Genomic DNA, 14,460 nt, shown 5'->3' on the forward strand with positions numbered 1-14,460 from the left:
CCAATTTTACAACAGAAAGAGTATCCATACTGATTAGCATGGCGACATCTTCAGCTAGATCATCATTCACATATACATTTGAAATGCTAAACCTGTGAATGCTTGCAGTTCCCTTCAATATACTTGTCATCTTCATTGCATCCTTAAACAATGTCATTTCTTTAAATATGAATGCAGTAACTCCTTCATATGCACTGTGCCATGTTATTTCAACCCTAGGATGGAATCCTACGAAAATTGGTTTGGAGATACCTTACATATAGCCCAACTAAACCTCCAATTTTGAGCCAAAACTCTTGTTTGATTGTTGTGCTAGATCACATCAAAGTAGTTGCTCAAAATCATATATTCTCGGACAAAATTCAAGTATTGTCGGACACCGGTCAGTAATCCTACATCAAATACTTTAAAGATTTACCACCAACACCATCTGTTAGGGCTATTCATTAGCTATCAGCAGAGCCATAGTTTATTTCTTTCTATCTCATTTGCAGGAAGCTGTGATCGGAAATGTGCGAGCATATCACCACCTCTATTCTCGGACACGAACTATCAACTGGTTCTCGTATACGGTTATATCAAATCGTACAAAAATTATTGTGGACATACTTTATACATAGCCTATCTCAACCTCCAAGTTTGAGCTAAAAAGCTTTTATGGTTAGCTAACTAGAGCGGATTAAAGTTTCCACGAGAAAATTAGTATTCTCATTTTTCTCGGATAATAGCCAATACTTCCTACCCCAAATAATTTAGCCACTTCCTACCACCACCATCTGATAGAGCTGTTCATTGGCTATCAGCAGAGCCAAAGTTTATTTCTTTCCATCACCGTAATGGATAGTTATGATCGGAAATATGTGAGTATGCAATTACATCTATTCTCGGACACATTGTTTCTGTGCTGTCTGATTGAATCTTGGCTCAAGCTATTTCTGGTGAATTTTTAAAAACTTTTTATTGACTTGAACTACTTTAAATAGCATGTAATGCCAGTGAACTACCTTTTTGCATCACCAGAAATAGCTTGAGCCAAGATTTAATCAGACAGCACAGAAATAATGTGTCCAAGAATAGATGTAATTACATACTCACATATTTCCGATCATAACTATCCATTACGGTGATGGAAAGAAATAAACTATGGCTCTGCTGATAGCCAATGAACAGCTCTATCAGATGGTGGTGGTAGGAAGTGGCTAAACTATTTGGGGTAGGAAGTATTGGCTATTATCCGAGAAAAATGAGAATACTAATTTTCTCGTGGAAACTTTAATCCGCTCTAGTTAGCTAACCATAAAAGATTTTTAGCTCAAACTTGGAGGTTGAGATAGGCTATGTATAAAGTATGTCCACAATAATTTTTGTATGATATGATATAACCGTGTACGAGAACCAGCTGATAGTTCGTGTCCGAGAATAGAGGTGGTGATATGCTCGCACATTTCCGATCACAGCTTCCTGCAAATGAGATAGAAAGAAATAAACTATGGCTCTGCTGGTAGCTAATGAATAGCCCTAACAGATGGTGTTGGTGGTAAATCTTTAATGTATTTGATGTAGGATTACTGACTGATGTCCGACAATACTTGAATTTTGTCTGAGAATATATTATTTTGAGCAACGACTTTGATGTGGTCTAACACAACAATCAAACAAGAGTTTTGGCTCAAAATTGGAGGTATAGTTGGGCTATATGCAAGGTATCTCCACACCAATTTTCGTAGGATTCCATCCAGCAGTTTACGAGAACGAGTGTCCGAGTATACATGGTGTACGAGAATAGATAATTTACTCTATTATCGGTCAAAAATAATATTTTTAAAATACGTAACATAACAGTTGTTTTCCGGGCCGTGTACTGTCACGAAAGCACGCTGCAAGGAATTGACTGTTTTATCGTGTTTTATGGCTACTTTTTATTGTGAGTTAGGCCTGCTTACTACTCTAGCTACTAAAAATGTTACTATCTTTTGTTACAGGTCGATTTGTGGAGTCCTTCATCCTGTTGAATGCCTAATAAGAAGAAGAAAGGGTTTAAGAGACGTCAGCCCAATTCCCGAGACGGTAGTGGTCCAAATAAGTACCGTATTCAGTCCAAAAGAAAGTTATGGTCTGAGGAACAAATGTCTGGTGCCTTGAACGCGGTGACAAGTGGAGAACTAAAGCCTTCTGAAGCTATAGTTAAGTACGGAGTACCTCGCCAAACTTTGAGAGATAGGCTGAGTGGACGGGTAATTCATGGCACGAATCCTGGACCTAGGCCTTATTTGACGAAGGAGGAGGAAGAATTACTTACGGACCACCTAATCCTTACAGCTAAACTAGGCTATGGAAAAACTCGAAGGCAAGTCATGGATTTAGTGGAGAGGTATATTAATGATAAGCCTGGAAATGAGAAGGAAGTGAAGATCAGCAATGGGTGGTAGGACAAGTTTATGAAGAGAAACCCTTCTTTGCGCCTCAGGAGTGGAGACTCAACTGCTGTTGTTAGAATGAATGCGGTGAACAGTGAGAATTTAAATGAATACTTCGATCTACTCCAGGGAGTATTTGAAAAGAATGGGTTTGCTGACCACCCAGAAGCTATATACAATATGGATGAGACGGGAATGCCATTAGAGCCACGTCCACCTAAAGTAGTTGCCCAGAAAGGGCAAAAGAAGGTTAGGTACCAAATGTCAGGGCAGAAGCAGCAAATAACTGTAATTGGTTGTGGCAGTGCAGTTGGGCAGGTTATTCCTCCATTCATTATATTTGCTGCTAAACAGCTCAATTATTTGTGGATGAAGAATGAGGTACCAGGCTCACGTTTTGCAGTAAGTGATAATGGATGGGTGGACCATGAGCTCTTCAGTTTTTTCCTTACTAAACACTTTATGACCCATGCAGTTTCTCACCGTCCTCTACTGCTGTTGCTAGATGGCCACAGCACACATTTTGAGCCGAGATCGCTGGAGTTTGCTGCAAAGCACAAGGTCATTATTTTTTGCCTACCACCTCACACCACGCATGTATGCCAGCCTTTGGACTGCAGTCTTTTCAAGCCCTCAAAGGAGCAATGGCGACAAGAATGTCACAGATTTTATCAGAGAAATCCTGGATTGGTGATATCTAAGTTTAACTTCTGTGCAGTATTTCGGGGAGCTTGGCTAAATGCTATTTTGCCGACAAATGTGATTGCTGGCTTCAGAAAGTCTGGGGTATACCCTTTTAACAGGGATGTAGTCTTAAACTCAACAGATAATCTGTCGAATGTCAGTGAAGCAACAACTGGTATGCTATTGGGTATATAAAATGATATATTATAATTTTGTACGTTTTTCCTGCATGGAACAAAAGATCTCCTGATCAGTCTGGCAGTAGACCAAGTGACAAGCAAGTTGATGGAACTGTTGTGAGATGTGACCGGCCCACCTTCACACTTGAGCAAGAAAAGAAATATCGCCGCAGATACGAGGAAGGTTTTGACTTACCAGATGAGCAATACGAAGCATGGCTTAAGATCAATCATCCTGATCACACCAGAGCAGGTAACAGTAATACTGAATTATAGCATGCTTAGCTGCTGTATGTATCTAGAGGACAATGATAGTGGCAAATCAACTGATCACTTGGGAGATATATCAAGTGACAAGCAGCCAATTAACAATCCTTCATCCTCTTTGGAATGTGACAGGCCTACATTCTCGATAGTGCAAGAATGGAAGTATGCTCAGAGACACAAGGAAGGGTTTGACTCACCAGATGAACAATATGAAGCTTGGCTGAGGATAAACCATCCTGAGCACACCAGAGCAGGTAACAGTGATTTTCAATAACAAGCTTAAGTCAGCTAGGCAAACATTTTAGGAGACAAGAGCGGGGTTCTTCCAACTGTAATGAGTGATAGTTCATCCACCATGGAACTAAACAGCCTCTACTTCACAATTCAGGAAGAGCTTGATTTTGAGCAGTGGTACAATGATGGTTATAGCCTTGTAAATGAGCGCTATGAAGCATGGGTTAAGATCAACCATCCTGAGCACTTCAGACCAGGTAATGATAACCTTCACTTATCTTAACCTTAACTGTTATGTATACCTATTTTAGAGGATGATGGAGATGACGAATCGACTGACCAGTTGGGAAATGATTTACCAAGTGATGCTTTATCTTCTATGGACCATAACACCACCTTTACAATTGACCAAGAACGAAAGTATGCCCGTATGTATGAGGAAGGGTTTGACCGTAGGTATGAGGAAGGGTTTGACCTACCAGATCCACAGTATGAAGCTTGGCTGAATGTCAACCATCCTGAACACTCCAGACCAGGTAATGAACCTTCATTTATATCAACCTTAGCTGTTATACATACCTATTTAGAGGATGATGAAGATGGCGAATCAACTGACCAGTTGGGAAATGATTTACCAAGTGATGCTTTATCTTCTATGGACCATAACACCACCTTTACAATTGACCAAGAACGAAAGTATGCCCGTATGTATGAGGAAGGGTTTGACTTACCAGATCCACAGTATGAAGCTTGGCTGAAAGTCAACCATCCTGAGCACTTCAGACCAGGTACTTAACCTTCACTTATCTTAACCTTAGCTGTTACGTGTACCTATTTTAGAGGATGATGGAGATGGCGAATCAACTGACCAGTTGGGAAATGATGTACCTAGTGATGCTTTATCTTCTATGGACCATGACACCACCTTTACAATTGACCAAGAGCGAAAGTATGCCCGTAGGTACGAGGAAGGGTTTGACCTACCAGATGCACAGTATGAAGCTTGGCTGAAGGTCAACCATCCTGATCACTTGAGAGGCACGGCTCAGCAAGACACAAGTGGTGGTAACACTCCTACATCTCATAGGAACTCAGGAGCATGCTCTACTCAGAGTCAGCAGCTATATTGACAGCCAATGGAGCACAACGATCACCTTTGATGGAGCTACTCAATGTGCCTGTAGCTAAAACATCTTGACCTAAAACCATGAATACAGGAAAAGCACGTGTACTAACAAGTGCAGAGTGTCTGAAAGCCTTGCAAGAGAAAGAGAATGAGAAAAAGAGAAAAGCTGAAGAAAAGGAACAACGAAAGCAAGAGCGATTAATGAAAAAACAATTGAAGGAAGAGCCATTGAAGCGTAAGAAAGAAGAGAAGGCACAGCAGGCAGCACTGAGGGAAGCAAAGCGCCTTGAAAAACAAACTAAGCAGCCACGACAGAGAAAGCAGAGGAGGAGGAATACACATGTTGACTATGAAGCAGGCAGTGTAACCCAGAATGCATTAACGGTTCCACACTTATTTCAGAACAAGTATCTAATGATGCTGCAAGTGATCACCATTCCCCCAATACAGCAGAAGACAATACTGGCAGAGGTACCTCAAAACGAAAACCTAGTAGTCAAATACAATCAGTTGCCAAGAGGGCAAGAAACAATGCTGATGATGAGATTGATATTGACAGGTGCTGCATGTGTTTTGGTCACTTTGCTGATGATGCAAGCACAGGGAGGGAGTGGCTAATGTGTTGCTGTACAAGATGGATACATGAAGACTATATTGATAATGAAGATGTTGATATTGATAAGTGTGTGTTTTGTCCATTATGCTAGAGTTGTATCGAAAGTTATATTAAAAATTCCATTATCTAAAAAACATTTTAATGTAGCCAAATTTTCACGCATAAGAATTGTATGAAATTTTGTTTGAGACTTCCTTAAATACTCATAATTACACCAGTATACTTTAAATTCTAGAATTTTTTGCATACAGATCAAAATAGTAGAAGAACTCGGAACTGCCGATTATTAATGTATGGCAATCCTATGTGTTGACGATAATGGAAATAACCTGACGATAACTGAGTAATCACACCACCTGCTTCCAATGCATATATCTTCTCAGTGGAAGGTCCTAGAAGGCTGAAACTTTGATATGATCGACACAAAGGTCAAAGGTTATCTGTGAGTATTTTTACAGCCGTCTGTATGGTTTCGTGTGGGCGGTGCAATCGCGGGCGCAAACTATATCCGATAAATGAGGGCTTACGCTACACCTTATGAAGTGTTTGTGTCACTCAATGGAGATAATGGAGATGTTTACGCTGGACAATGTGCTTGTGTTTCTGGGTAAGTCATTAGCTAACATTGTGAGATAACAACAATCATTAATTGTATCAACATAATTGATTCCATTTTGTGATTTGTTAAAATTATCAATCAGTATTAATTATCTATATTCATTATGATTGTAATTATATTTTATTATACAGACTGGGACAAGCTTGTAACCATATTGCAGCAATATTGTTTTTCATTGACTACCATGCCAAAGATGTTGAATTACCAGTGGAGCTTTCTAAAACTTCTATCCCTATGAAATGGAACCAACCCCCCAAGAAAGCAGTGAATCCGGCTTGTGCAAGTGATATGACTTTTGTTAAACCAAGTCACGGTGATGTCCCAGAAGTGAGCAAGTCTACAGGTCGCAGTGCATTTGATCCACGTCACACTGAAGATCGTGTATTACACAAAGAAAGACTGCAACAGCTCATGGTCCGCCTGGAGAAAACTGTACCAAACACTGGACTGATGCAATTTTGGCAGCCTGGTCACTCAGGAAGCCAGGTCCATGTAGAAACTTTGTGGCAGCATGTTATTTTTTCACATCAGCATGCATCTACAGTAGTGCAAGAAAAATTTTTTGTTCCAGAGGTTGCACAGTGTTACGACTACCTTCGTGATATGACCATATCAAGTGATGAAGCTGCAAAGATTGAAGAAGCAACAAGAGGGCAAGGAGAGAATGACCTTTGGATAGTACTGAGGAATGGCAGGATAACTAGTTCAAGATTTGGAGAGATACTCCATTGAAGAGAGTCTACCAATCCAAGAAGGCTAGTTCGAGATTTTGTGGGATATGGTGGGCCAATGACTATACTACCACCACAGATTAGATGGGGGAAGGAGAATAAAGACAAGGCACGGAAATGCTACATAGATAATCGACATCATGCTGGTGAGACAATGATAGTAGAGGACAGTGGGTTACATCTTATGCCAGAAAAAGCTTATCTTGGTGCATCATCTGATGGCAAAGTTACTTGCACAAGTGTGGACACATGCTGTAGTGGTTGTTTGGAAATCAAGTGTCCATACAGCATTGACAAATGCATCACTGTGGAGATGACACCAGGTGAAATTGCTGAAAAATTTGGAGAGAAGTTTTTTCTGAAAAGAGGAGAAGATGGAGAGTTGCACCTTTCTCGGCAGCATCGTTATTTTGCACAAGTGCAGGGAGAGCTGGCTGTAATGAACAGAGAATGGTGTGACTTTGTTGTGTATAGCAATGGAGAAGTGTTTGTTGAGAATGTTGACCGTATATTGGCAGACCTGGAGTACTGGGATACACTAGAAGAAAAGCTGGAGGAGTTCTATGTCCATTATATGGTTCCTGAGATCTTGTCTGGAAGGATCTTTCTAGAGGAATACCAGTGCTAAGTGTTAGTTCAATGATTTGGTTTGTGGTCAACAAGCTATGCATGTATAATGTACTAGTTATCAACAATGTATGCTTGTTATGATGTAATTACAACATGTACATACTTAAATAGTAATCAGCTATTGCATACACACTTGCTAATTCTACTTCTGTAAATGGTTTTAATATTTAATATGAAACAAGTGGTACATCAAAATTAGTAAGATACATACAAACAAAGTTAACATTGCTAACTAAATCATGCATAGTGTTGGGAAATTTTTGATTAAGAATATCAAAACGTCGACCTCTTCCAATAACGCGCTCCACATGTATTCTTAATTCAGCAATTCTCCTTGTCCTCTCTACTTCATGTGCTGCCATCTGCTTCTGTCTAGATTCCAAACGAGGAGGCACATTAACCAAAATTCTTTTAGGGGCTACTGCTTCCTGTATGTCAAAGCCTCTGTCAGCCATTATCATATCCCCCGGTTCAAGCAAGTCTAAAAGTCTGGACTTCTCTGTTAATTCACGATCAGAAATTCGTCCACCCCAAGCATCTGACACAAAGCTTACCAACCCAGAAGGAGTACAGCCTACCAGAACTTTCCAGGTATTTCTGCTTTTGTACTGTGAGTATGTGACTGAAGCATTCATTAGCCCTGAGGGTCGCTGGCATTCTATTTCATAGTAATCTATGATAATTCTGGTGTTAGGGAAATGCTTCTTGAACCGTCTTGGCATCCATTGTGTAACCTGGTTACGTGAAGGGAAGGGAAAAATCAATAAAAGTTCTTTAGATAAAAAGCAAATCCATGTTGTAAACATTCGACTGTATGTTCCCTCTGCCATTCTAAAATGAGTGCATACATCAGTCAATGGTAGAGCGAGTCTTAATCGTACTAGAACGGCAAACAACTGGTTGGCAATTGATAAGCCACCAAAACACTGTGAACCATGTTGCTGCTTCTCCTCTAATGATGTACTGCTACCTTTCCATGCCCTGAGCTCCTTAGCCTTAGGTGTTAAGTACTCAACTAGGGCTAAAAAGGAATCAAATGTTGGCATTCCTGTATAAAACCTTGTCAGTCTATCATTGTTCTCCAGCAATCGTACATCTAATTCAGGTCTCTCCAACAGCATAGATCTTAACATTCCATTCTCTGCCTGCAGTCTTGCAACTACATTTCCATCTTCATCCGTCTGGCATTCTGAAAATGTTATGATAGTTAACACCAACAGTAAGTATATTCATGATTCCACATGACTTACCTACTTCAGCACAAATGGCTCTCTCATCACCACTCCGACTCGACTGCAAGTACAGGCTACACGAGGATGCTATCGATTCATCTCTAGCTGGTGGATGCTTACTTCTACTACAGTAACTGCCATGGTCGTGCTGGAATGCCTTTCGAACGTGCTGGTTGACGATAGCACGTCTTTCTTCTTCCTTTCTCTTTGTTACTTCCTTTCCTCTCTCTTCCACTTCTACTATCTCTTTAGCCAAAGATCTTCGTTTTGCACGCTTGAAACGAGCTACGCTCTCCACGTTCGCCGTTGTGCGAGTAGAACTTAGCTTTTTAGAAGCTGTCTTGGGATAGATGGATGGAACAAAATCGGGATCACCAGCATCATCAGACTTCTTTCCAGAGATAAAATGGGCAGAACATACTCTATCACCATCTGCTGGCTCCCAGGGCAATCCATCTTCATTCTTTCGTGACACAAAGCTAATCCACTTTCGTCGCCTCTCTAAATCTTCTGACGGAAAACGATAGAAACTTATGCCACCTCCCGTTTGGTGATGGTTGTAGCAATCAACTACAACACAGCTAGTTGGCATTCTCCTCTTATTCGTGACAATTACCTAGTGGCCGTTAATTATTATAATTAATTATACTGCGGTTACGCACAACCTACCACTGGAAGCGTGCACGTATAATTACGTTATATTTCCGTGTTACGTGAAAAAGGTCTATACAGTCAGTTCACACCCACAAAATATAATAGTCATATCAAGATGTTGATGTGAACACATGTTCACTCCCAATGCCCAATGGTTTTGTACTCGTGTTTTTATGTTGTAAACATGTTTGCATGTATTCTATACTAGATGTATTTGAATACTTTTATAGGGTCATAACTCAGTTGTTCTTGCAGTTTGGGAAGCTGGCTCATGTAACAAGAAATGAAGGCTCAGACCTACTAGCTATAGACTGTGCACTGCAAATATTCCGTGGAAAAAATATCCTTGCACTGTCAGTAATAAATTGTATAATAACTTGTCACTGAACATTCTTGTAACTAGGGGACAGTAGACACCTAGTGTATGATAAACAACAGTAGATAGTGTTGATTAACTGAGTCATCCTGTTGTCTTCTTGTGGAACTGAATGTGCTACCTCAAGTAGTGATGTCACACCACAATCATGCATAGATGACACATGCACAAATGCACGTATGTACGCACACACAATCACGGTTTTTTCCAAGTTCTTACAATGCAAAGTGTCATGCAATGTACAAGCATGTGCATGCACAGTTGTTCAACAGTAAATTTTCAGCAACGACTACTGACTCACGGGACTTGCTAATATTATTTCAGTATGTGCAGTTCTTTAAATGTACGTAACTACACCTGTAATGTTCTGTAGTTGTCGAGTTGTATACATATAGGCATGCCTAAAGCGCACGACACTTTGCATTGCAAGAACTTGGAAAACTGCAGTACTGAGTATACATCTACACACGCACCTCCACACACTATACTCGACGCACAAAATTTGGTTAACGCAAATTTTCCTGCCCAACCCACTGCAACCCCCCAATTAATAATGCAGCCTCGTACAAACAAGGCATCAATTGGTGTATATTCACTTTGTTTCCTTCGCCCTTAATTCCTCCTTCCTGGTAGCGCATTTCCCCATGTAGCAATACCTCGTAGCTACAAAATATTACATTACAATACAATGACTTACTAGGTCCTTGGCCATCGTACTCAAAATTTCTGATCAACAATGAAGTCTCGTCCACTGCATACAGCGTCCCCTGTACTCCATGCTGGATGTTAGGCAGACTGCCTATCAGTACCTCACCTGTAGGACAACATCGCTACTATGATTGACTCGGATTGACTGGGGTCGCCAGTGTATCAATTACCTTCAGAATAGCTGACTAGCTGAACGATTATAGCGAACAGTGCGAGTAGAAACATACCGCCTTCGATACCGCTAGCAGCTGCTGTCGTAAAACCATAGATACAAATCGTCAACAAGGTTAGTGTTTGTACCCGTAATCTTTCGGAAACCGTATTTGGGCCAGCTCTCTGCGCATGCGCCAAATAGAGTAGAGGCTGGTATTGTGGGACAGGGGGTAATATGGGTAGCATAGCTTAAAACCAGTTGAGCAGGTTAAATCCTGCAGATTTAGGAGTAAAGAAATAGTACCTATTCAGACCATCACAGATAGTGATTAGAAGTCAACCACAAAGCTAATTATGGGATGATATAGCTCCTTAAATTTACTACATCATATTGGCATACTGTTGATGATTCTCTTTGTACCACTCACTATGTAGTTAAGAGTACAAAGATGTAAAGTAGACATATGAAGTCAATTAATCTTTTTCGACTGTCTACACTGTCCCTGCTACCCTTTACATATGAAATCTACCGTAATTAAATATGAACTAGTCAACTTTCAAGCACAGCGTCTCATAATACCCCCATATGTCTCATAATACACACATCTACAGTGTTCCAGAAAAATTATCATACAGACCACCACAAAGCAGGAAATTTTTTGAATTTTTAGGTTAATGTAGTTTATGGGTACACTTTTCCATAGTATTAGTGTGAAATACCAGGGTTACAGTTTTAGGTAACTTCAATGCTTTGAAGTTAAGTGTCTCATAACTACCACCACTACTCTATACCTACAGATTAGGCCACTCCAAATAAATTCCAAACATATTTGCATGCGGGCGGGTGATCCATTCCATTATTCAGGCACAACCATTAAAAGCTGCATAAAAGCATGCTTAAGCCTATTCCTTCCTTTTTAAGTAGCAAAAATAGCACAACGTGGAATTTGTGCTGACTTAATAGCACTGCTGACACGTGAGCTGACATGGGCCTATCAGTATGCAACAATAACCGGAAAATAATGAAAGAATACGGAATAATGGAATATTTAGAGCTGACAATAACTAGATGCGGGCGGTGGACGGGAAACAGAGAATTTATTTGGAGTGGCCTTACTGTAGTTGTCAGCGAATGGCAACGAATAAGTGTAAATTCGGTAAACAAATTACTGTAATTCACAAGGAATTCGTTGCCATGCGCGGACAACCAACCTAAAATCAAACCTCTCTTAACAAACTCCAGACACAATTGAAAAAAACAAGGACAAAAATTTTGGTCCCAACAGGTCTGGTTAATATGTTTTTACCTCTGAAAGAGGGAAAACCTCTATATTACAGCAAAAAGTGGCCAAATCAGTGCCCGTAATAGAGAGGTTCCACTGTATAGCTAGTAGTAGGCATTCCAGTATCCGAGATTTTTTAATAGAAAAATTCTCCGTATATTCCCCAATACTGCAATAGAACCCTGGCACAAAATAACAAGTATAGCTATAACTTGGGATTTCTCCGTCGTCCGAGCTCCAATGAGGATGAAAATCGCTGTGGGGTTTGTCCACACGCTGATCATCGTGAAAATCTTAGTTTTATCGTGCGCGTTACATAAGGTAAATGCGGGTATTTCCGGACAGCGCACAATTCCGGACACTTCGTGTATAGCACCCAAGAATGAATCAACTAGAACACACTTTTCGATTTTTATAATCCCTATAAGAATAGCTATTCACAGCAGAAATTTCAAGGCAATCCGTTGTTTCGTTCCTCGGCCAGCTTGATAAAGGTACCAAAGTGTCCGGAATTGTACGCTGTCCGGAAATACCCGCATTTACCTTATAGCTAAGTAAGTTTTGTGTGTTTTGTAATCTTTGTAATGTATGTAGAATACTTTAAAACTTTTATAGACGTACTGTCGGGTGGAACGTAGTCACTGGTGCTTACTTTAAAGTGCGTAGTTACTTCACTCGGGTTAGCGATTTTCAGTTCCAGAGCAATTTTCTGATGGCTGTGTCATCATGGCATGCAGCTCTAAAGTATAAACCACTTCAAAGTCGGCATAACAATTCCATGCATAATTGAAACCACAACTCCATCTTTATAGGTATTGTTGCATCATCAAGGGGGCATCAGTTTAAGCTTTTCAAATGTCACTCAAGATTAAACTGTCGATCAAAATATTTTTTTTAAAATAGGTTAATTAATGATTGGAACGCTTTGCCTGCAGTTGTAGTTAACGTAAATTCTGTAAATACTTTAAAATCCTTATTAGATAATCACTTATTTGATTCGAGATTTACTTTTGTATAATGGTTAATTGTACTATTGTGTGCAGATCTGGTGTACAGGCTGTGCCTTTACCGGTACTTTAATCATAATCATAATCATAATCATTGTGGCACCTCCACTTTAGTTGTTTACCTTTATAAGTTGTCAACTTGATGTTTTTACCAACTTGCAGATAGCATATAGATAGTATATACTCCGTACGGTACGGAGAATGTACTATCTATGAAGATAGCCACTTGCCTATGGGTATACAGCACCATTGTATTGAGAAGTGTGCAATAGGTGAAGCATATTTGCTCACCACAAAGCATACAAAGATCGCTGAGATCCAATAAGACCTGAAGTTACTCTCATTACATGTACAAACTTGCAGCTAGAAGCAACTGCAGTTTCAAGATAGTCCAGATTGCTAGATGGCTTTCTGATTCAATTGTGCCATTTTTCCCGTTAAAATGTATGGGGAGCCCTGGAGAAAAATGTACCTTTTTTTCAGTTTTTAAGCACTGTGCATGCCAAAGTAGCTAATTCCAACCCAACAAACTGAGATCAGCAATCAATACTCTATCATATAAAAAGCCCGTTTTTCCAAAATTTAAAAGTTGGGCTGGAATGCCTACAGTAGTAGCTAGAACGGCATAGTGCATGCGTGCCAGGTTTTGTGCCTGCACTTTGTGAGAAAATTATCAAACTTACTGTGCTTCCAATGGCATTTTCCATCACATATTTATCAATCTTTGCCTTTGCATGTCTTAATTTGGTGGCATATTAAAAATTTATCATCCATCTTAATCTCCCTGAGGCATTATTTTACACCATTCAGTAAAACATAGTTTGTCTTGGTAGGTGCTTCCCTAACATAAACCATAAAAATACACATCACAAGAACAAAGATAATAACACAAAGTACAACACAAAACCAAGAAAAAACACATGCAGAGACTCAAAAGCTAAGTACAAAAAAGATGATAGCTAAATGCATGGCATGATGAAAAGACTTTATACAGATTTAATAGTGCAGTATATACATAATATATCAATTGATGCAAAAACAGAAAGTATATTGAAACAGGAAGTATTGATACAGGAAGTATTGCAGTGATAGTAATCATAAAAGTTAAATGATGCATGTTCTGTTGTTGAGGATATCATACAGTGTTGACACGCATGCAGAGAGGTATAGTTATGATGATCAGAAAGACTATAGGCCAGTGCAGTGAGTTGAGACAATCATCGGCATTTCCTGAAACTAGGATCCCACCGGCTTCCACATGCCCACCTAGCAGCACTACCTTGTACAGACTCTAAGCCAGATATGTCATAAGCAGCATGTGGACTCCACACTACGTACTCAAGTAGTTATCTAACTAAAAACTTATAAGCTATACTGATTTTGCAACTGTGGTAGCACCTCATAACTGTGACACAGATAGTTATGAGATCTCCTGGCCTTAGCAGAAACAACTTTACAATGATGAGACCAATATGAATGTGAACTCCAAAATATTTAACACTAAAATTCCATGACCTCTTGTTTGAAATAAAAAATGCTAAACA

The 14,460-nt window shown here is 39.8% G+C and overlaps 2 protein-coding genes and 1 long non-coding RNA gene across 4 annotated transcripts in view; 2 read left to right on the forward strand and 1 right to left on the reverse strand.

The window, feature by feature from the left end:
- Positions 1-14,460, forward strand: part of LOC136265259 (uncharacterized) — a 162,033-nt gene that overhangs the window by 133,926 nt on the left and 13,647 nt on the right. The gene's annotated exons all lie outside the window — the stretch shown is intronic.
- On the forward strand, positions 4,232-5,284 carry LOC136265257 (uncharacterized). Of its 2 annotated transcripts, none has more exons than XR_010705453.1 (2): positions 4,232-4,317; positions 4,622-5,284. XR_010705453.1 is itself a non-coding variant. In XM_066060119.1 (2 exons), the coding sequence occupies exons 1-2, from the start codon at positions 4,437-4,439 to the stop codon at positions 4,909-4,911; spliced, it is 423 nt and encodes a 140-aa protein (XP_065916191.1). In that variant the 5' UTR covers positions 4,401-4,436; the 3' UTR covers positions 4,912-5,284. The 2 variants fall into 2 exon arrangements, 1 of the variants encoding a protein (XP_065916191.1); XM_066060119.1 differs by lacking the exon at positions 4,232-4,317 and adding an exon at positions 4,401-4,569.
- LOC136263610 (uncharacterized) lies at positions 7,666-9,327 on the reverse strand. Its single transcript, XM_066058233.1, has 2 exons — positions 8,754-9,327; positions 7,666-8,692 (listed from the first exon to the last, which is right to left on the reverse strand). Exons 1-2 carry the CDS (start codon positions 9,325-9,327, stop codon positions 7,671-7,673), a joined length of 1,596 nt encoding a protein of 531 aa, XP_065914305.1. The 3' UTR covers positions 7,666-7,670.

Source organism: Dysidea avara, chromosome 8 (assembly GCF_963678975.1).
Source record: "Dysidea avara chromosome 8, odDysAvar1.4, whole genome shotgun sequence".
NCBI classification, from domain to species: domain Eukaryota; kingdom Metazoa; phylum Porifera; class Demospongiae; order Dictyoceratida; family Dysideidae; genus Dysidea; species Dysidea avara.

Excerpts from the sequence above, each read along its gene's own strand:
- LOC136265257 (XM_066060119.1), top strand. The coding sequence starts at position 4,437 with ATGGACCATAACACCACCTTTACAATTGACCAAGAACGAAAGTATGCC. Across the intron at positions 4,570-4,621 it reads TCCTGAGCACTTCAGACCAG|AGGATGATGGAGATGGCGAA; the intron begins GTACTTAACCTT and ends TACCTATTTTAG.
- LOC136263610 (XM_066058233.1), bottom strand. The coding sequence starts at position 9,327 with ATGCCAACTAGCTGTGTTGTAGTTGATTGCTACAACCATCACCAAACG. Across the intron at positions 8,693-8,753 it reads AGCCATTTGTGCTGAAGTAG|AATGCCAGACGGATGAAGAT; the intron begins GTAAGTCATGTG and ends TAACATTTTCAG.